Here is a 21,098-nt window from a genome sequence, read left to right on the forward strand (position 1 = left end):
GAAGTACAGATTATTTACTTAACCAAGTGCCTGAATCAATAACCACAGAGCCATAAACAAGCTACATAGGTTCACTTCTGAGCCACTAACTAACCAAATGTTCAGTTTAGTATGTTTGAAAACATCCCTAATAGTAGCATAACAGTATCACTCCCTAAATCAGTACATGCAGTCATGTAAATAAGTCCAAATAAGAAAGCTAAATCTTATTTTTGTAACAGTGAATTTTTTTGTGTTAATATCATGTTAAGCCTCCATCAATTTCTAGGGTAACCCTTTCAATATCAGACAGTACATGGATTCTATTGATTGGAAAACACATAAATCATACAATCATCTTAACTTCTTTATGATAATTCAATTTATTTGATTATTTGAACTAATTTCCGATTCTCAAAAGGGTTCCACAACACATTACAGGTACTCCTCATCTTACAATCATTTGAGGTGACTTACGTTTACAAATATTGCAGCCTCCCTGTGGTCACATGACCAAAATTTGGACACTTGGCAACCACCATATACCTTGCAGCATCTTGGGAGTCACGTGATCACCATTTGCAACTTCTCAGGGAGCTTTGGACAAGCAATGTTAAATGAGGGAAGCTGAATTAATTCACTTAACAGCCATGGTGATTCATTTAACAACTGTAGCAAAAAAAGGTCATAAAATTGGATGCAACTTGCTTAATAACTGCATCGTTTAGTGATGAAATTTCCAGTCCTAACTGTCATAAATCGAGGACTCCCTATAAGACCCAGACATAAGCCTAGAAGAATTATTCTGAGAAAATAAAACATCCTGAGACTGAGTGCTGATGCAAAAAGGCTTTGTCAAAATATTTCTAGTGCCTTTCTTCAACTCACTATCATCCATACATGCAAGGCTTAAACTTCCAGAAATAAAAAGGCAACCGAGACCTTTCATTTAAAAGGGTGGGTGGGTGGGTGAAACCCTCAAGGAAGTCTTCCCCTCCCGTTTAATAGAAACCAAAAAGGAAGTCAATGCCACTCACCAGTAAGCAGTCCGAATTCACTTCAGATTTGGGGTCTTTTATCATCATCCCGATTTTTTCAAACCGGGACTCAAAGCTTTCTCCTGTCGACATAATGCTGAAGTTCGAGGCGTCTTCCTTAATCCACAGGAAATCAAATCTGGAGGAGGAGGGGGGGGGGTTGGTCTCCCTGAGCTCTCCCTCTCAGAGAAGAGCCGGAGACAGGCCGGGGTTGTCCCTTGTCCTCCCCCCGTTACACATCGTCGCGCGACAAAAGCGAACGTCGAAAACGGGAAGTGGGGCGCTGCTCGGTCCTGGGGGAGCCGCCTTCTCGGTTGCCCCGCGAGTCCCTTAGGCTGTGCTCCCTGGCCCGCCGGTGCGCTCTCGTCTCCAGCCCGAGGCCCTGTGTCGAAGGAACCACATTTTGTTTTTCTCTCCCCGCGATCAGCGTAGCGGTTCCTCCCGCTTCTCGTTGGGTATTAGCCGCACAGCAGCGGCTTTGAAAGAAGGGAAGAAGGGGTGGAGGAAAAGCGCGAGGCCTACCATGAAAAACAGGAAACTTTCTCAGCGGAGCGTCATCCAGCTGCTCCCTCCACCGAGACTCGGGCCTGAGGCGGCGCACGGCTTCATTTCGTACTCAAGCCACGGCGGAGGTTAGCGCGGGCGAGCCGCCTCAGAGGCCCCGCTAGCCCCCAACTTCGGGGTCGGGGAAAGCAAGCCGACGCCTCCGCTTTCGCTCTCCAGATGCGCGAGTTGTCTTCGGCCACCGCGTAACGGTCGAGATGCTTTCTTCCGCTCCTCGCTCCCTTTTCTCTCCTCTGTCGCGGCTTGTCCGGTCGCTGCGTTTCTCTCCCCCTTCTTCTCCCCGATGCTGACCGGGATTCAAAAGTCCCGGAGGAGTAGGTGCAGCTTGCCAGAGTTTCGCTGCTCCGCTGCTGCCCCACCTCGGTCCGTCGTGGCGCCGGGGTGGGGGGTAGGGAGGGCGGGGGAGAAAAGAGAATGGGGGGGGGGGAAATTGCAAGCTCCTTCCAACTGCAGAGATGAGCGAAGGCAAAAAGTACAAAGCAGCAGAGTAGTCACTATCGCCTCAGTACGGTACCTAATCAAGGAGGGAGCCCTCTCACAAATATGTCCGCCTTCCTGTTCAAATAGTCTAAGCAAGACCGGAGGAAAGGACGCATGCGCTGGAGGAGAACCGCCGCTGGCTGTGACCGCGGCGGAAAGAGCGCGCATGAGCGCGAGTTGCCTCTCCTCCGTGTCTGCGGTAGACTCGGCCCTTCGCTTCAGCCTCTTTCACGCTTCACCGAGGAGAGCGCGAGAATGAACGGCCGGTCTGCGCACGTGAAATCTTGAGGTGATACTATAGGCGGCGGCCTGCGAGTAAGCGCAGACTTTCCAAGGAACGAATACGGTTAAAACTGGATCATTGCCGGCGTTCAAATTCCAAGACAGACGAGACGGGGTGGGGTGGGGGGTCGTCATGGCAGCAAATTCAGAATTGTCCAAGGACAGTTTCCCTATGCAGAGGATTAGAGAGGATGAGCTTACACCTCTGGAGTAGGTTCTTCGTGGAGCACGTGTTGTTCCGGGCCACTTTTTGGAAAAATTGGAGGTGTTGTAGTTGGTACTGGTGGATTGGTAGTGAAAGACGACAGATCAGTACATCTTCAGCGCCCTGGATGTTTCTCATTATGCTGTATCCTGAGAGGAATGCCCATTTAATGAACTTAGATCTAGAGAGATGGACAATTGAGCAAGAAAAAAGATACCAGGGGTTGTCAAGTGAGTATATTTTGAGAAAATAACCACTGTTATCAATTGTTTGTGGCTTAACCAATTAAAATGATGCTGCTTGTTAGGCGAGGTCCATCCAGAGAGATCTTGCCATCGACTTCTCTGCAAAAGTTACAAAATAGACTATCTGGGCTTTAAAAATCTGGATGATTAATATATGGCAGCAGAAACACAATATTTAGAAAGCATCTTAGCCTGTTTCTGATGAAAATCTACATGTGATTTTCATGGGCTTGGAGATTTCCTTTGATTTCATCTTAAGGGAAACACTTTAGGTTACTTTAGTGCTATTGTACTTCCATTAATAAAAGACTTCTGCCTTTATTTATCTCTTATTACTTTTCTCATAAAAGATTGCTATCATCTTGTCTCAAAATTGTTTAATTTGTATTATTCACATGAAGTATAAATTTGCATATACTTAATATAATATGTACCAGTTACCTGAACAACTGAACAATATATCCAAATTTTGTTGTTTTGTTCAAGAGTCAAACTTTGTTGCCTTCCTTTTGCTTTATTAATTTAACATTTCAAGGGCATATTGTAGAACAGACGTGTCAAACTCTCATTGACATGACAGTGTCAATGTGACATATTGTGACTTTCCCCATTCCCTAAACCAGGCATGGGCGTGACCAGCACATGACATAGCTGGCCCATGGGCCGCGAGTTTGGCAGCCCTGCTATAGAATAACTGCTTCTGTGGAATCACTAAATCAAACGTTATTTTGCAGTATCTACCACATGGTAGATACTGCATTAAGTATTTGCTACCCTCTTTCTTAACCATTTAGGGTGTCTGAATTGTTATATAATTGTCCTGATGTTAACAGATGTTGACTTTTTGTTTGCAATTACTGAGGCTTTCTGTGTTTTCAGAATTTGATTTAAAAAATTCAGTGTATAATGCTTAATTTAAAAAACAGGCAGTATTGCATATAATTTCAGTTTTAGCTTATTCATTTGCATATTATTTGCAAATAGCCAAGCTAGGCATCTGATCTCTTGCCCGCTCTTGATCAGTGTTACTGATAAGAAGCTTTTTTAAATGTTACTTTTTCTCAATTAGGCTGCAACAGCCTATCCCAGAAGAGAAGATTAGTAAACATGGAGACACCAAAGTAGAAATACTGCATGGATAAACCTCAATTTAAGATGGCAATTGGGACTGGACTTGCCATCATCAAAGCACAACAGCATTGTGTCAAGGTTCTAAATAATGAATCCAATCAATCAGCAACTCTGAAACTTTTAGCTTTTCAAAGAACTGCTTTATTGGGTACATAATTTCAGCCCAGCTGAAAAACAAACCAGCTCTGGTTATTTCCTGTGCTTTTAGTATAATTAAAGATTAGACAGCTCCCCACATCCTTGTCACATTGTCCAATTAGGTGTTCTGGCTTCTCCCTGGTAACCTCTTCCAGTCTCTGGCTAGCACTTGTTAGGATGACCTTGGTTATTATGAGATAGTAATTTGTTGATGTCTGGTCTGACATTCCAAAGTTTCCTCCTCCCCCACAAAGTATGTCACGCTGAGAAAAGGAGAAAATGGCTGCGACAGGCCCAATCCGTTTCAAAGTTGACACATTGTATATCAATGGCAATCCCTGTAGTCTTAGTTGCCATTGTTAACCATATCCTATGGTCACCAGGCAAAGCAACCTCCTGCCACCTTTCACAACTAAGACAGTGGGAATCCAGGAAGGATTTGCAAGTCCCAGGCAATTAACAAGCAGGCCACAGGCTAGTAAGTGGCTGCTGCCAGGTGGCAGACAGCAGAATGGGTTGTGCAAGGGTGTGAGATATTGCTGGAATTAGGGAAAAGGTGTAAAAGGTGTGTGGCAAGGCTTTGGGAGGGTGCATAGGAGTGCAGAGGTGTGCATAAAGGTGCAACAGAAGTACAGTAAGGGTTGGGAAAGATGTGAAGGAGTGCAATGTGTGAGAGGAGCTCAGGAAGGAAACAAGGAAAATATGGCAAGTCTTGAAGTAGGTGCAAGGGTGTGCCAGTGGCCAGCATAATGAGTGTACCAAAGAGCTAAAGAAAGGGTGAATAAGTGGGAGAGACTTAACCTAGAGACTTGTGACTTTCCTTACTGCTTCCTCATTGATTTTCTGTAAAACCTGCAGGAGAGATTTCAAATGGTAATCATGTAATTGTTGGAAATTGCAACGGATTTTAAGTGTGAGACAGTTACCAAGTGCCCAGATTGTGATCATGTGACTATGAGGGTGCTGTAACAACCAAAACTCTGAGGCCTGATTATAACCACCATTCATTTACTCTGAATAAATGGTCATAAATCTAGAATTACCTGAAGTCTTAAAGAAGAGGAATGTAGAGCTTGAATAATTAAAACTGATCAGTTACTGGCAATTGTATAGTTTACTTAGAAGAAAATGAGAATTGATAAATTTGGGGAAACTGCCAAATAATTATCAAAAAGAAATTGAGATACTTCATTGTTTTTAAGTTAAAATTAAAAAATAGAGCTGAGCATATGGTAGCATAAAAATAGCTCTGGAAATATGACATCAGCTGAAAAGGTTTTATTTACATCTTCTTCGAACAACTGTAAGACCTGTGCATAACTGCTTTGAAAACTATTCACAAGCTTTACCCCACTTAGAAGAATTAGTCAGTGTGTTGATAGGGTGAATTAGGTTAGGTCTCCATGAATTCTCAGAGCAAAATGGAGCAAAATCCCTAAGTGGATTTTCCACGAATGGGATTTTCCTATTTGTTTTCCAAGCAAATGTAAATAAGGCAAGCTCGAAAAGTAAGTGCACTCCTATTCATACCCATGAGCTCCAGGTCCATTGGCAATGTCCCTTTTTTTCTGCAAATTCATCAACAATTCAACCTAACCCTAGGTGGATTTTGCCCAAATAGGATTTTTCCATGTATTTTACTAGGAAACGTAGATAAGGAAGACTGCTAACCATAATGATGGACTATGAATCAATTAGCAATGGCTATTTTGCTCTCTGAATGCATGGAGACCTAACCCTAACTGCATTTTACCCGAATAGTATTTTCCCATGTATTTTCCCATGAAACCCAGATAAGGCAGGCTTGAAAACTATCCACCATCCCAATCATATCAATCAGTTCTGAAACCATTGACGATGTCCATTTTCTTCTTCTTCTAAAGACCTAACCCTAACCCTGTGCATTTTCCATGAATGGGATTTTCTCATGTATTTTACTACGAAATGTAGATAAGGCAGGCTCGAAAAGCATGCATCCTCCCAACCATACCCATCAGTTCTGAATCCATTAGCAATCTTCTTATGGTTAGGTCTTCATGAATTCGTAGGCAAAAAACGACAGGTTTCCTAGTAAAATACATGAGAAATCCCATTAGTGATGACTCAATGTAGGATTAGGATTAGGTCTTCATGAATTCGGAGAGCAAAATGGACATCGCCAATGGATTCAGAGTCCATCATTATGGTTAGGAGGGTGGATAGTTCTCAAGCGTACCCTATTTATGTTTCCTAGTAAAATACATGGAAAAATCCTATTCAGATAAAATCCACTTAGGGTTAGGGTTAGGTCTCCATGAATTCTCAGAGCAAAATGGAGATCATGGTTATGGTTAGGAGGGTGGGTAGTTTTTGAGCCTGCCTTATATATATTTCTGGTTAAAATACATGGGAATTTTTGCTATTCAGGAAAAATTCACTAAGGGTTAGGGTTATGATTCTATGAGTTCAGAGAGAAAAATGGACATCACTAATGGATTCAGAGCCCATGCGTATTGTTAGCAGTGTGCATACTGTTCCAACCTGTATAATTTAATTTCATGGGAAAATACATAGGAAAATATTAGCAAAAAATGCACCTAGGGTTAGGGTTATGTTAGAGTTACAGTCTCCAAATCCATTGGCAATGTCGATTTTGCTCTGCAAATTCCTAACCCTAAGTGAATTCTCTGCAAATGTCATTTTTCCATGTACCATTTTTTTCCAACAATACGGCCTCCCCCAATAGGAAGTCCCAGCATGTTTTATAGGCATGAAATGAAATTAACTCCCTCCCCCCAAATTTAGGCCTATATTAAAACATGTGAAATAAGGGGGAATGGCACGGGGCTTGCCATTAGGAAGTACTTTTGTTGCACACCCGGATATGGTGCTGCCTGCATTGACCTCGGCATTGGTGGGGCACTTCGTATCGGGAGACCTTCCACCACTGTTGCTTTCCCTTCTCCCCGTGCTGCCACGGCGTTTGGAGCAACGCCACGGCGTTCAGTGCAGCCACACGGCATTTGGCACAGCCACGTGCGGCCAGCCAGGGCTCCTCCCTGCAACCGGAGCCTGGCAGAGACACTCAGGCACTCCTGTCGCCGCCTTCCTGGGCATCGTTCGAAGGCAAAGCCCATTCTTTTAAAAACGATGCCCTACTACCGGTACGACAAAGCCTCCCCTGCCTGAGAGGGCAGCCCAACCCCACGTGGGGAAGTGAATCTCCTGGGCCGCAGCGCAGGATTGGCCCACCCTGGGAGAAGTGCCCAGCCGCCATCTCTGCCTGGCGCCGGGCAGAGTGTGAAGAACTTCACCTGGGGCGCCCAGTGTAGCTGAGAGCGGGCCCTCCTGCCCGGCAGTGGAGCTCTGGCCAAGACAACGAGCGCCTCCCCGCCGGGCCCTCCACTCATCCACCAGGGCCGCGCCAGAGCCGGGCAGTCTGGGCAGAGCCAGGAAAGTGAGCCGCAGGTGCATGCCCACCTGCCAAGCGAAAGAGTTGGGCCGACCCGAGCTTGGCTTCCCAAGTCCCTCTAGCCCAACCCCAAAGTGGCCAGCGGGAGAGGCCTCCTGAGGCAGTGATAGCGCCCACCCATCCGTTGACAGGGAGGCAAGGCGTCGGCCCACGCTGCGTCCTCCAAGCTGAGCCCCGCCAAGTGAGCGCCAATGCCTGTGCCGCTGTAGCGTTTGGAGCTGCCGGCATGTTTGAAGATGCGTGGGGATGGGAACGGGCTGGGCAAGGGGTGGAAAGGATGGGCGGCTTTGGGCTCTCTCCACCGGACCCACCGGCCAGGGAAGCACCGCTGCCATCGCCTCGCCTCCCTGTCTGCAGATGGGGGTGCTATCACTGCTTCGGGTGGCTTCTCCTGGTGGCCCCTTTGGGGTCAGGTTGGAGGGACTTGAGAAGCCAAGCTCGGGTCAGCCCGGCTCTTTCACTTGACAGACGGGTGCGTACCTGCAGCTTGCTTCCCCGGCTCTGCCCAGCCTGCCCAGCTCTGGCAAGATGACAGAGGACCCAGCGGGGAGGCACTCACTGCCTTGGCCAGAGTTCTGCCGCCGGGCAGGAAGGCCCGCCTGTCAGCCGTGCTGGGTGCCCCAAGTGAAGCTCTTCATGCTCTGCCCGGCGCCAGACAGGCCTGGTGGCTGGGCGCTTCTCCCGGGGTGGGCTGATCCTGCGCTGCAGCCCCGGGAGATTCGCCTCCCCATGTGGGGTTGGGCTGCCCTCTTGGGCAGGGGAGGCTTTGTCGTACCAGTAGCAGGGCGTCGTTTTTAAAAGAATGGGCTTTGCCTTTGAATGATGCCCGGGAAGGTGGTGACAGGAGCGCCTGAAGCTGAGTGTGTCCGCCGGGCTCCGGTTGCAGGGAGGAGCCCTGGCTGGGCGCACATAGCTGTGCCAAATGCCGTGTGGCTGCGCCAAACACCATGGCGTTGCTCCAAATGCTGTGGCAACACGGGGAGACGGGAAAGCAACGGTGGCAGAAGGTCTCCCGATACGAAGTGCCCCACCAATGCCAAGGTCAACATCCAAGCCATCGCCGCCCACCCGCCCGAGGATTCAAGAGCGGGAATTAAGTCACCCCTGAAAAGATGGCCTAGCCATTTTTTCGGGGGTCAACAAAAAATAAGACCCGGCCTTATTATATGAGAAACACGGTATTTTCCCTGGAAACATAGATAAGGCAGACTCAAAAAGTATCCATCCTACAGTCCATACCCATGAGCTCCAAATCCATTGACAATGACCTTTTTTTCCTGCAAATTCATCAACAACTCAACCTATCCATAGGTGGATTATACCCAAATAGGATAAGGAAGACTGATGGACTATGAATTCATTGGCAAGGACCATTTTGCTCTCTGAATGCATGGAGACCTAACCCTAAACTTATGTTGAGTTATTGCCAATGCGATTGATTTCCTATGTATTTTACTAGGAAACTGGTCATTTTTTCTCTACAAATTTATGGAGACCTAACTGTAAGGTGATTGCCAATGGATTCAGAGCTGATGGGTATGGTTAGGAGCATGCATACTTTTCGAGCCTGCCTTTCGAGCATGGAAAAATCCTATTTGGGTAAAATCCACCTAGGGTTAGGTTTAGTTGTTCATGAATTTGCAGAGCAAAATGGATATCACCAATAGATTTGGAGATCATGTGTATGGTTAGGATCACATGTACTTTTCAAGCATGCCCTAACTACATTTCCTTAGAAAATACATAGGAAAATGCAATACACGGAAAGTCCTCTTAGGCCCTAAGTGGATATTCCACTAATCATATTTTCCCATTATTTTCTCCAGAAATGTAGATAAGCCACATTTGAAAAGTATGCACCCTCCTAACCATACCCATGGGATCCGAATCCATTGGCAATCTCCATTTTTCTCTCTGAATTCATGGATCTGTAACCCTAAACCTAAGTGGATTATCCAAGAATGGGATTTTTTGAGGTCCGTAAAATGAGGACCTAGATTGATGGGGGATATATGCAGACTCTGTAAGGGTTGTAAAGCAGTATATAAGGCTACTATAGCTATCCTCCCCTTTGGAATTCTCTTTGCTCACTGTTGAAGAACCCCATTTTAGAACATACTTTAGATATTTTTCTTAAACATAGCTGGTGCATTAAATCATGAATGCTAATTGCAATTATCATCCCAATGGTTTTTGATCCAGTGAGCTAATCTTTTTAATTATTAACAGCATGCTCGGCTGATCTCTGATATATAATTGAGTATTCCCAATTTAATGCTATTCATGTGATAAGAACAGGCAAGAGGTTTGGACATACTGTAAAATTCTTACTGCCTGAGTTTCCAAGTTAGTCTGTTACAGCAAAAACAGAGTTTTGCCTTAATGCCTAAGAAATGTATTCCCCCTTTTCCTCTTTCCACTCCCAGGAATTAATATCTGTAATATAATACTTCTTATTCATGTCTATATAATGTTTATCTGGTAAGTGGTTGTGATGCATCAAAATTGGACAAATGTGTTTGCGTTCAACAGTTTTTGTGGCAGCCCCACTTTTTAAAAAACAAATAGATTGCTGCATAGTCTTTTTACTATATCTCCTAATATATTTATTGTGGAATGGGACCCATTGCAAATTGTAGGATTTACTTCAAAGAAAAGAGAACCCTAAAATTACTTTATTGGTCTATGACCAATAAAATATATAAACATGTGACTGATTGAAAGTAACATTACATGAATTGTGTTCCATAATATCTCAAAAAAAAATAAATCCCAATGATTTGGCTTTAAATGATTGTTTATACAAACTAGACAACAAGAAGGATAGAATAGTTTTTACAAACAAGCAATTGGACTTCATGTGTGCCCTTTTCATAACATCTAAATATATCATTCTTCTGGGGGTTGAGATGAGCAATATATGATATTATATGATGTTATATAATATATGAGCAATATATATCATGTTACTGAATTTGTCCACCACACCCAATCAGCATGGCCAATTATGACTTATGATGGTAATTATAATCCAATAACATAAGAGCTATATGTTTCTCTGTTTAAGACTAGTTATATATCTTCTAAAATTATATAAATTTTGAAACCTAAATCTAATACATTTAGTGAAGATGCTGCACTGTGTTCAGCAGAATATATCCAATCTATCCAATACAAATTATTTATATGAGAAAAAAACCTACTCTATGTTTCTACTGCATATCCTGTTCTCAAAACAGTTTGCAATATCTTGACATAAATATGTTATTTAAAAATATGAAAATACAGTTAAAAGTGTAACAAAAAACATATATTGTGAAAGATATAAGATCAAATAAAATAAAGCCTCATATATTTACAGTAGCAAGAAAAACTGATTCTCAGTTTTTGTCCATAAAAATATTAGATGTTTTTCCACATTCTCTGCCCAAAGGTTTATTAGCAGAAGAGATAGTATTAATTAATCAATCTATACTAATCTCTACATTTTTATATAGAAATAGAAACAAATCACCAAGAAAAAGAATATGAAAAATAGTATCTCTTCTGATTTTGTATAGTGAGGATGGGAAAAAATAACAAATATATGTTAATAAATCCACAATCATAAAAACCAGTTTAATGGCTGTAGATTATGGAAATAGCTGAAAGACTCTTTCTTAATGTGCAAGAAAAAAGTTGACTCATACATGACTCTTAACCATATAAATGATTGCAAAATTGTTTCCTGGCCCAGCCCATAAAGTGACCACAGAGAATTTGAAAGCTGAAGAAAATAGACTGGTGAAGGAAGTTTTTTCTAAATAACTATATTTAAAAAACAACAACAAGCAAGCTTAGGATGTGATGTCTAAAATAATCTGCCTAGACACAAATACCTCTGAACATGTGTATAACATGTTAATACATACAAACACATTTTTCACTTGCTTGTATGCTTCCTAGATTTTCTAAACTTGCAATATGAAATATCACAATTAAAAACTCTTTGATGAAGGCTGGAAGCAATTGTTGAGTAAGTTTAATTTTACATGTATAGTCCTAAGAATAAACTTGAAATATTTTTGAAATAAAGATTTTCCGAATTAAAAACATACATTTTACTTTCAGAAAAAAAAAACAGGTAAGAAAAAATCAGGTTAAAAAAAATCTCAGTTTTTAAAGGTTTTTGGTATAGTGTGTTCACTCAAAAACAAAAGGTAGAAATGTGTATTATTTCTACATAAAAAAAAAGATTTTTCTAAAATGGCTTCCCAATCAAAGGATGGGTGCAACAGGCCATCTAGATGAATCGATAACTCTTTGTTACATCTGCCATATGACCTTTTAGCAGCAGCAGTGAATTCAAGATTTCCAGATTGTGCACCAGTCTTGAGTTGGAAAATAATAGTCCATTAAAGACTAGAAATGAAAAATCCCCAGGACCAGAAACTAAATGCTACTCAGGATTGAATGTGAGTCCCTAACCATCCAGATCCACACAGCCTTCAAGTACTGAATCAGAATTTGGACACCATCACTTGGACAACCTGAGATTAAAATGTACAACTGGGTATGAATTTTACAAAGATGATACCAAACTTCAAATCAATGGATGATCTCACCCAGTGACATCAGGTAGTTGTTAAACAGGAGAGGTGAAAATGTGGAGCTCTGTGGTACACTACAATTGAGGGTCTGTGGACTTGACTTCTTGGAATTGATTGTTGAGAAAGGAGGAGGCCACAATAACACAGTATTTCAACTATTACAGACTTTCCACAGACATTTCAGAAGGATTCTATTTATAGTACTGACCATGGCTGAGCAATGAAGAAGCATCTGGATATACACTGCATTGCTTCCATCCTGGCCCTTCCAAAGGTTATCAACAAGTGCAATCATTGCATTGTCTGTGCTCTAGTCGATCATGTTCTGAAAGATGATTGAAACAGGTTCAGACAATCTGTTTCCTCGAGGTTTTTCTGAAGTTGTTCCCCAACCATCTTTTCAGTGACCTTCCTTTGAAGGCTGAATGAAAAACTTTGGTTTTGATGATGGCCCTCTTGTATTGGGAGCAGTCCAGGACCTCTTTTAAGACAGGAGGAACCCTTCTTCAAGGAGACTGGCACCACTGCATAGAGTCAGTCACATGCCACTTCTAGGGCAACATCAACAACCCAGTAGAGTCATAGATCTAACAAACTGGTGGCTATGTTCATCACCTGAAGGACTCTGTCCACTTAATCAGGGGTCACAAGATCAAACTCATTCCAGATAAGACACTGCCCCAAACATCTCAACTGAAGTTGTTTAGTCATTATGCAACTCCAAGCAAATCTGAATGACTTTATACATCAGATAACTAGAATAGATTTTGCAAGATCCCTTGGTATATTCCTGTCCCTTTCAAACAAAGAATGAGTCATCCTGAATAGGCTGTTAGATGACTATTAGTAGACCTAGCAGAGAAATAATGATGTGTTGTTGCTCTTATAGACAAAATGTAATCCCAAATATTGGCTCTTTCTCATGTTCTGTCAACCTTGCTCTTTGTCTAAACATGTCTTTTAGTACTTTAGTTTCCTGGGTTCCTTGGAAACTAAGAGGCACCATGAGATCAGTGCACAGGCGAGACCACATTGGGACACTAGTTCCAAACCTCTGCCACCAACTTATTCCAAACTGCAACTAAAACCTGGGCCAAACTGCCCACCACATCCTTATGGAAAGCCCCAGGACTGCTATTCAGTTTGCTTATGAGCCCATGTCCAGTCTTTATAATTTATTAGATGCTGAATAACCCTAGGCAGAATGAATTGAGGTTAGCAGGACTAGAAATAGCCAATAAAGATTGTATTGGGGTAAAGATCCTTAAAATCTACTTCATAAATCCATAGGAAAGGCAGAATATTGGCAAAACAAAGTTAGTACAAGCTCACAAAATAAGGAAAAATATTCTTTATCCCAAGATGTAAAAGAATTTTCCATTTTTTAACTGCTTGATTATACATTTGGCTGACCTGACTAAAATATAACCCAAGGAATTTATTATTGCATTGGAAACTGAATCAACATATTTAAATTGATGCCATTCTTATAAAGACATGTTCATGTTTTTAAAATAGAAACTTTAGCTTTAAAAATAATAACCTGGATGACTGGAGTTTTTTTGTGTCCACTTTAAAAAAAGAAAAAGATGTCAGCCTGGATCAAGGAGATTGTTTTAAACATCCGCTTGCGTGCTCATGCATGAGCAGCAACATCACATTTCATGGGGAATATATTTAAACAAAGACCATTTACATTGTAAATCAAGTTAAGTTCTTTTAAATATTTACTTAAAATTCCTTTCTCTAAAAATAGAAAATGATCAATTTGACTATGTGGAAAAGAAAGGCACAAGTCAACTGAAAACTGATTCAAATGTACTGATTTCATTTAGAACCTAGATATTACCTTTCTTCAGTGAAATGTTGGGACCTAAAAGTATTGTGCAGAGGAATCCTATTGTCTTGCTTAGAGGGCTTTTAAGAGTAGAGTTTCTGGCAAATTAGCATCCTACTAGATTTATTCAAGTAGATAAAAACAGTATCCTACTTATGTTTTCTGCTAAACTATCCAAACACTGAAAGCATTTCTCCGTGTAAGCAATGGGAAAAATAAGTTCAATTTATCTAGAATTGGAACACATTAGCCCTATATGCTTAGATCTAGGAATTTTTCTCACATTTCCTATTATATCTTTTTGAGGGATTTTACAAAGTCAGCTTCTCAAGGAATTGGCTTGGAAGATGACTGAATATCAGATTATATTCTCCAAGGTTAGAATTTGGTTTCTGACTTCAAGGAGGGAAGTTCAATCAGTCCTAAACCTTCTAGGACATGGGTATCAAACTTGTAGTGTCACGTTGCCATCACATGATGTTTCACAACATTTTCCCCTTCACAGCGCTAGGGTAGGTGTAGCCTGCGTGTGACACATCCAGCCTGCAGGCTGCCAATTTGACACCCCTGTTCTAGGATGCCCTTTCAGAGATCATAAGATTACAGTTTTCCTTTCCCTAGATATATTTTTTTTAGAATTATGCTGCTCTTATTTGAAAAACTCAAAAAATAACACTTTAAGCTTCTAAGCAACTTTCCAGTCCAGAGCCATGTAAGAAAAACAGAATTGTGGGTTTTAAAACATTTATTGATTCTAGAAAATCCACAGTGATTAAACATTTGGGAGTCTCAAAAAAAGGAAGGCATGTGGAATTACATCATGCCTCCATAATGTATTCTTGATGCAACTTTAAAAACATAATCCTATGCAAATTTGCTAAGAAGCAAATTCTATTGTATTTGGCAGTTTACTTCTATAGAAAGCTCAAGATGCAGTGTGAAAAATGCACTGGATTGTTTTATACAAAGGTTGAAAAATGTAGGTAGTGGAAATATAGTTAATTGTTGCTGATGAAATCAAGTTTGGGTTTGAATCTCTGTGAAAAGAAATAAGTTCTGTTCATATCTCTGGTAAGAGACTAAAGATTTACTGCAACAAGCTTGAATATTTTCAAGAAGCTATTTTGAGAAAGTGAAAATTCTATTTTTTAAATGAAAGGTTTTTCTATTTTCCCTCTTCTATAAATTCTACAAATGCATGTTCCATTCAAGACATGCACACTCAATGAAGTATCTATGAAGATTAGGCTGAGAAAAGATTTTGGTTCATGTTATATAGTTTACCTTCAAGTTTAAGACAATGATCACTACTGTGTGTCCACAGCACAAACAGCAGCTCCCTCTGCTGGTTTTCAACAGGATCTGCTTAAAACAATTGGAAAAGGAGGCTAGAAGTACATTCCCAAAATAATAATAGTAAATGCAATCCATTACAGTAGACTTATCTGTTCAATCAGTCAATTAATGTTATTATTATTTTGGAATCTTGTTTTATCTTTAATCATTGTTTTTATGGATATTTTAGCTGCCAAGAACCACAAAGAGAGTGAGCAGCGTATAAATTATTTAAATTAAAGCAAGGAAGAAATTGCCCTTTTGTATTATCCTTGCTACTAAAACAGAGAGAAAATAAACCAAGACTTGCTACGATCCTTAGAGACCTGCTTCCTTAGATACCATCCACTTTGAATCCCGAGTTGGAAGTCAACTCAAGAAGGGCTCATACAAGTGGCCATCAAGTGCAGCATATACCAAGTTGTCCTTGCTGCTGTTCTGCATATGCTTGAACCTGTTCAGCCAGATAATCACAAGGGCTGGATATGGATACAAGTTCAAGAGTGGAATTACCATCAGCCGCCCCCTTTACTTAGATGGCATCAAGTTGTATGCCTGGAATGTACAAAATATCTACTTTCTGATCAACCTGACATGGATCCATATTAAGGGCATTGGGTCATCATTTGGACTGGCGAAGTGTGACTGAATGATAGTTATGAGAGGGAAAGTAGTTAAGACTAATGGGATGGAACTACAAGTATGCCACATAGCAGCATACAGACCAGATACAAGTACCTTGGTATCCCACAATCACATGGGAATCAAGAAATGATTTAGGCAAAGATTGAGGAGGCAAGAAAGACAGTATTGATCATATACCACCCAAAGATAAGTCAAGACCTAAATAGTTAGCTCAATGGGAAGAACAAAACCCATGTCATCAATTCGTATGATCTGCCAGTAATCAGAAACCCTGCCAATGTAATAAACTGGCCAAAATGGGACATGGGAGCTGATGCGAAGACTCAGGAGCTCTTGAAGAAGTATGGAGGTTTTCATCCCAAGTCCAACAACCAGAGACTACATCAGCTTATATATATATATAACATCAACATATATATAACAACCAAAAGATAGGAGACTATAGAGTTGTGAATGTTTCTGCACAGTTTAACTGTAAGAGTAATATTAGCATAATGGCATCAGAAAGCAATGTCTGGTAAAATAGAAAGTTTGAAATAATAAATTTGTTTTTAAAGAGCTACAAAATTATTTATTATATCCCTATCCTAAATGTCACTATTTCATGGATACTACTCATTTTTATTTAAGGATTGTAATGAAAACCCAATTTCTAGTGTCTTTTATTAATTGTATTTTCTCCTGGTGTCTATGGAGATTCTCAAGTCATTCAGGACATGGTTGTCCTAAAGGTGTTTTTTCAAGATGCAACTGGACTTTCTAGTAAGTCCAGTTGCGTCTTGAAAAAGCACCTTTGGGATTTTTTACCGGTGCATCATTTTGTGCTTTATTGACATGTGCCCTTTATGTAATGTGCTTAATTACCACAAGGTGTCACTACTGTTGCATTTCTTTTGACAGAAAGGTCAATATAGTTTATCATTTATACATTCCAGATAATCAAAATGCTTGTTATGTTACACTCTTAAATAATTAATCAGAAGTATTTTAAGCATTTTAATCACATTTTTCACCTGACTGTTTTTTCATTTATCATTGTAGCAAACTTATTTGATAAAAACCTAAAGTTTTATAAATAAATACTTTGAAAACATAAAGTGTATCTGGGCTGACATTTCTGCTCATCAATATATTTGTAGCAGTTTTATAAAATATTCCAATAATGGAACAAAGAAATATTTTTTAAAAAAACAGCGAGCGACAGAACTCCTAAAATGATTGTTGACCTGAGTTTCAGTATTTCTTTCTGGTGGCCTGAAACTGACATTTTGGTTCCTAATTTTTAAATTAATTACATAAAAATTATATGGACATGGACACTGACATTAGTTTGCCTTGAAGGAGTGTAGTTATATGTGCAGAGTGCACTATTCCATAGCTTATGGAATTAATCTGATTTCCTGCAATTATATGACATATTGAACCTTTAGTTAAGCACACAAGCAGGATTTATATAATGCACTAATCTAAACTGTGCTAATATAATTTCTGGTTCAGTATGCCATGTAAACAGTCTGTCCAGTGTGTCATGTGAATTTCAGATGTGCTACATCACCAGTAGCAACACTTGGGAGCAATGCTCTCTGTCTCTTGCTATGTTTTTAAGAGGATTTGTATGGTAATTCTTCAGTTATGACACATGTATTATTCATAACTGATACTGTGAAAGGAGGACCATCTTTATTATTAGCCAAAATGCTGCTATATGACCATATGAAAACCTTGAAAACAATATTGTGACATCTCAGTGAAAAGCAATGTGCATAATGCAAGATATCCTATGATGATGTTCTTGTTGTTCTATGGCATCTTATTTGGGGTGTTCTAAAAGGGAGCAAGTATCATTTATAGAGTTTTTACTGCCATAAAGACTGGAGGATAGAAGTCTGGATGCACAGTTTCTCATAGCAATACCTATTTTATGGAATAGCCTTCCCGGTACTAGGGATGTTGAAAACAAAATCTAATTTAAATCAGTTTGGGGGGAAATGAATTTGTGCTAGGAAAAGTTGTTACCTAGAAGAAATCTGCTGCTCTCCTTTAATTTTTGCTCTAGAGCAAATTATTTCATAAAGTATTTTAGAAATCTCTGACCTCTAGATATTAATGAAAAGTAATCACTGTGTTTATAATTTGCAGGACCAGCAATGAAGAAATAATGCTGCAAATTAATATTTGGCAGAGCAGCAAAGAAGACTTTGAAAAAGATATTATAGATGCTATGATGTGCCTATACCTACCATAGAAAGATCTGAATTATGCAGGCAGTGGTTTTTAGGTTATTCCTATGACACTGAGGAAGCTGAAGCTGAACTTCAAAGAAGCAGGATAAAAAGAATATTTATGCTTTTGTACTTTGCTGTTGGAGAAGACTCCTGACATCCAAGAATAATGAATAAAAAAACAAATGTATATAAAACAAATTAAGAACTCTCATTTGAGGCAAAGATAAATAGGATCAAATTATTATGTTTTGTATTCATTACTCAAAGACCATGATCAGCAGTAAAGTGGATGGAATTGATTACAGCAGTGATCAATCCACCATTTAAAGACCTGGAGCACCAGGTTGGGGATAGATATTGTGAAAAATATAGTTGCTAAATACGACAATAACCCAATGGCACAAAATCAACCGAGCAGTGATGAATTGAGAAATGTAGATCAGCAATATTTTGAAGTCTACAGGTTCCCCATCCCCCATTCTAACAAAATATAAGAGCAGGAAGGTTTTAACAAATCAGCTGAGGAAGGAGGTATTTTGGGAGGTGTGTTTTGAACTCAGAATAGAGGTAAGTGTATTTCTGGAGCTACATTGGGAAAGTTCTATATGTTCCTCCTTCGTTTGGTCTATGTGACCTGACTTTAATATCATTTTATTAAATGTAATTTGTATATTTTTCCTATACCAAGTATATACAAAATGTTTTTAATTAACCACTTCCATTTCTTTCTCTGCTGTTGTGTTGATGGCACCACACATTTTTCGAAGAAAAAACTGCCACATAATGAACAAGATCATTGAACCAACTATCTTGTCTCTTTTATTTGGTGGGTGCTCTCCAAGGTCTGCCTCTGTTATCCTCTTGGAAAGCTCTTTTTATCTAGAACAAGAGGCTCCAAACTTGGCAACTTTAAAACTTGTGGACTTAAACTCCCAGTATTTTTCAGCCAACCTGGTTAGTTTTGTTTTGTTTAATTAAGATTGGGTGTTTCATCTTCTGTTCAGCTCTGTTTTTATGACGTGCACTATGCCTCTTTGATCTGTAAGCCACCCAATTTCACTGAGGAGTCAGGTGACATTGAAATTTAAATAAATACTGAAAATCTTGGTATTCCTAGCCAAAATAATTTGGAGGGGTGCTTAGTAAAACTTTATTCATTGCTACTCTGGATTTTGTTCATTTAAGGATACAAGTAGTCCTTGATTTAGAACAGCAATTGGGAGCAGAATTTCCATTTTTAAATGATGCAGTTGGCCCAGTTGCCATGCTTAACTGAATCCCATGATCATTAGGTGAGGCAATTTCCTGCCAGCTTCCTATAACCAAAGTCAGTGGGAAAGCCAGCAGGAAGTTGCAAGTCCCAGTCTGTCAGGAAGATAAGTAGCTGGTGCCAGATTATCTGAGAGTGCAAGGGAGGTACAGGAAGGGTGGAAGAAGGTATGCAGGAGGCATGGTGTGGTTCAGGAAGGGTGTGAGGGGCTGCATAAGAGGCCAGCATAAGCACAGAGAGTGTGAGGAAGGGTGCACAGGTAGGGAAGACTTATCCCAGTGACTTCTGACCATACCTGCCAGCTTTGCTACCAACTTTCTGGGGAAGCCAGCAGGGAAAATTGCAAATGACAATCATGTAATCATGGGATGCTGGAACCAGTCATACGGACCAGTTGCCGATTGTCCAGATCATGGTCACATGACCATGGGAGCACAATGGCTGGAACTCTGAAGACTAGTCATAATCACCATTTGTTCAGCATCATCATAACTTTGAATGATTGCTGAATGAATGGTTGTAGTTGAGGACTAACTGTATTTGTGCTTGTAATATAACAATGGAGATTGCATATTTGTATTGTATATTATATTTTATAGTAGATGGTTTCGTGGTGATATGCAGACAAAAACGCATATGTGTAACACCTGCCCTTTGTGTCCTGATCAGTGCACACTTGAGACCTCATGGCAGCGCAGTACAATGCAATTAATGTTGCTAATTTCTGGGCAAGATCTGTTTAACTTGTACATATTTTATATAATCTTGTATTTTATATTTTAAAAGTTATGTTGTATAGTATGTCTCATTTTGATTGTATTGCTTCTGACATAAGTAAACAAACTAGACAATTCACCATGAACCATTTGGCCAACTGCCCAAACACCTGATATTTGGCTGATTCATACAAGACTAGGTCGGTCTTGATTCATTTCAAAAAGAAATTTTGAAGCAAGAACATACCGTTTTAAAATTAGTTTAATGCTACACTCCATTTTGAAGTACCATAGAGATTTCTATAGAATTTAGAGGGGGTGGGGGGGAGACAAAAAAGGCAGATTGCTTCCATAACACAGAATGTAGTATGCCTTTAGTGTGATCATGTCAAGGTCCTGTTGGAACCATTTTGTGAATTATTCTGAAATGCAAATATAGCTCCATCTAAATTTCAGCGAGTGGCTTGGTGGTGTTTTTATACATAACACAGTACTAAAAATCCTGTTTTTCTGTATTTTATCTTTGTTGATAAATGAAAATTAATGTTTTTTTAAAAAAATCCAATTTCTCAACAATTCTAGCTGAATCCATAGGAAACTATTTGCCACTTTCTAGTTATAGGTTTGAAGTTGGTGGTTCATCTGCATTTGATCATCTGTATTAAGTACATTGGACTGTGGGTAGGGTTGTCTTGAGAAGACTTTGTGGAGGCAATGACCCAATGACTAATTCTTCCACATGGAGTAATAAAGACAGCCCTTGGGATGGCACAGTTTCAAAGACCCACAGTTGCTCAACCTGGAACACATACATTAATGTCTCTATGCAGTCCCCGGTGGACTGCAAGACCGTTAAGTTCCCATGCATGACAGAGACTTAAAATAAGGCTTTTTTTTTTTTACTGTATCTACTTTCTCTAACAGGACCTGATTTAGAATTAATTTAAACAAATGTATATGGAAGATATT

At 40.1% G+C, this 21,098-nt stretch overlaps 1 protein-coding gene and 1 long non-coding RNA gene across 4 annotated transcripts in view; one reads left to right on the forward strand and one right to left on the reverse strand.

Moving 5' to 3' along the window:
* The window catches only part of ROCK1 (Rho associated coiled-coil containing protein kinase 1), an 86,471-nt gene extending 84,311 nt beyond the window's left edge, over positions 1–2,160 (reverse strand). For 2 of the 3 annotated variants that reach the window (XM_026699333.2, XM_087931149.1), the window contains exon 1: positions 1,017–2,160. In XM_026699333.2, coding sequence (XP_026555118.1) covers positions 1,017–1,109 — 93 coding nt within the window. In that variant the 5' untranslated portion in view covers positions 1,110–2,160. The remainder of the gene's footprint in view (positions 1–1,016) is intronic. The other variant, XM_026699332.2, reaches the window with a different exon arrangement.
* A 53-nt stretch (positions 2,161–2,213) lies between these two features.
* LOC148126363 (uncharacterized) lies at positions 2,214–20,584 on the forward strand. Its single transcript, XR_015743171.1, has 2 exons — positions 2,214–2,777; positions 18,058–20,584. It is a non-coding gene; the product is annotated as an uncharacterized LOC148126363 (long non-coding RNA).
* The last annotated feature ends 514 nt before the right edge of the window (positions 20,585–21,098 follow it).

The sequence above is a fragment of the Pseudonaja textilis genome, chromosome 3 (assembly GCF_049901715.1).
Source record: "Pseudonaja textilis isolate UNSWEBS1 chromosome 3, rPseTex1.2, whole genome shotgun sequence".
Lineage (NCBI taxonomy): Eukaryota > Metazoa > Chordata > Lepidosauria > Squamata > Elapidae > Pseudonaja > Pseudonaja textilis.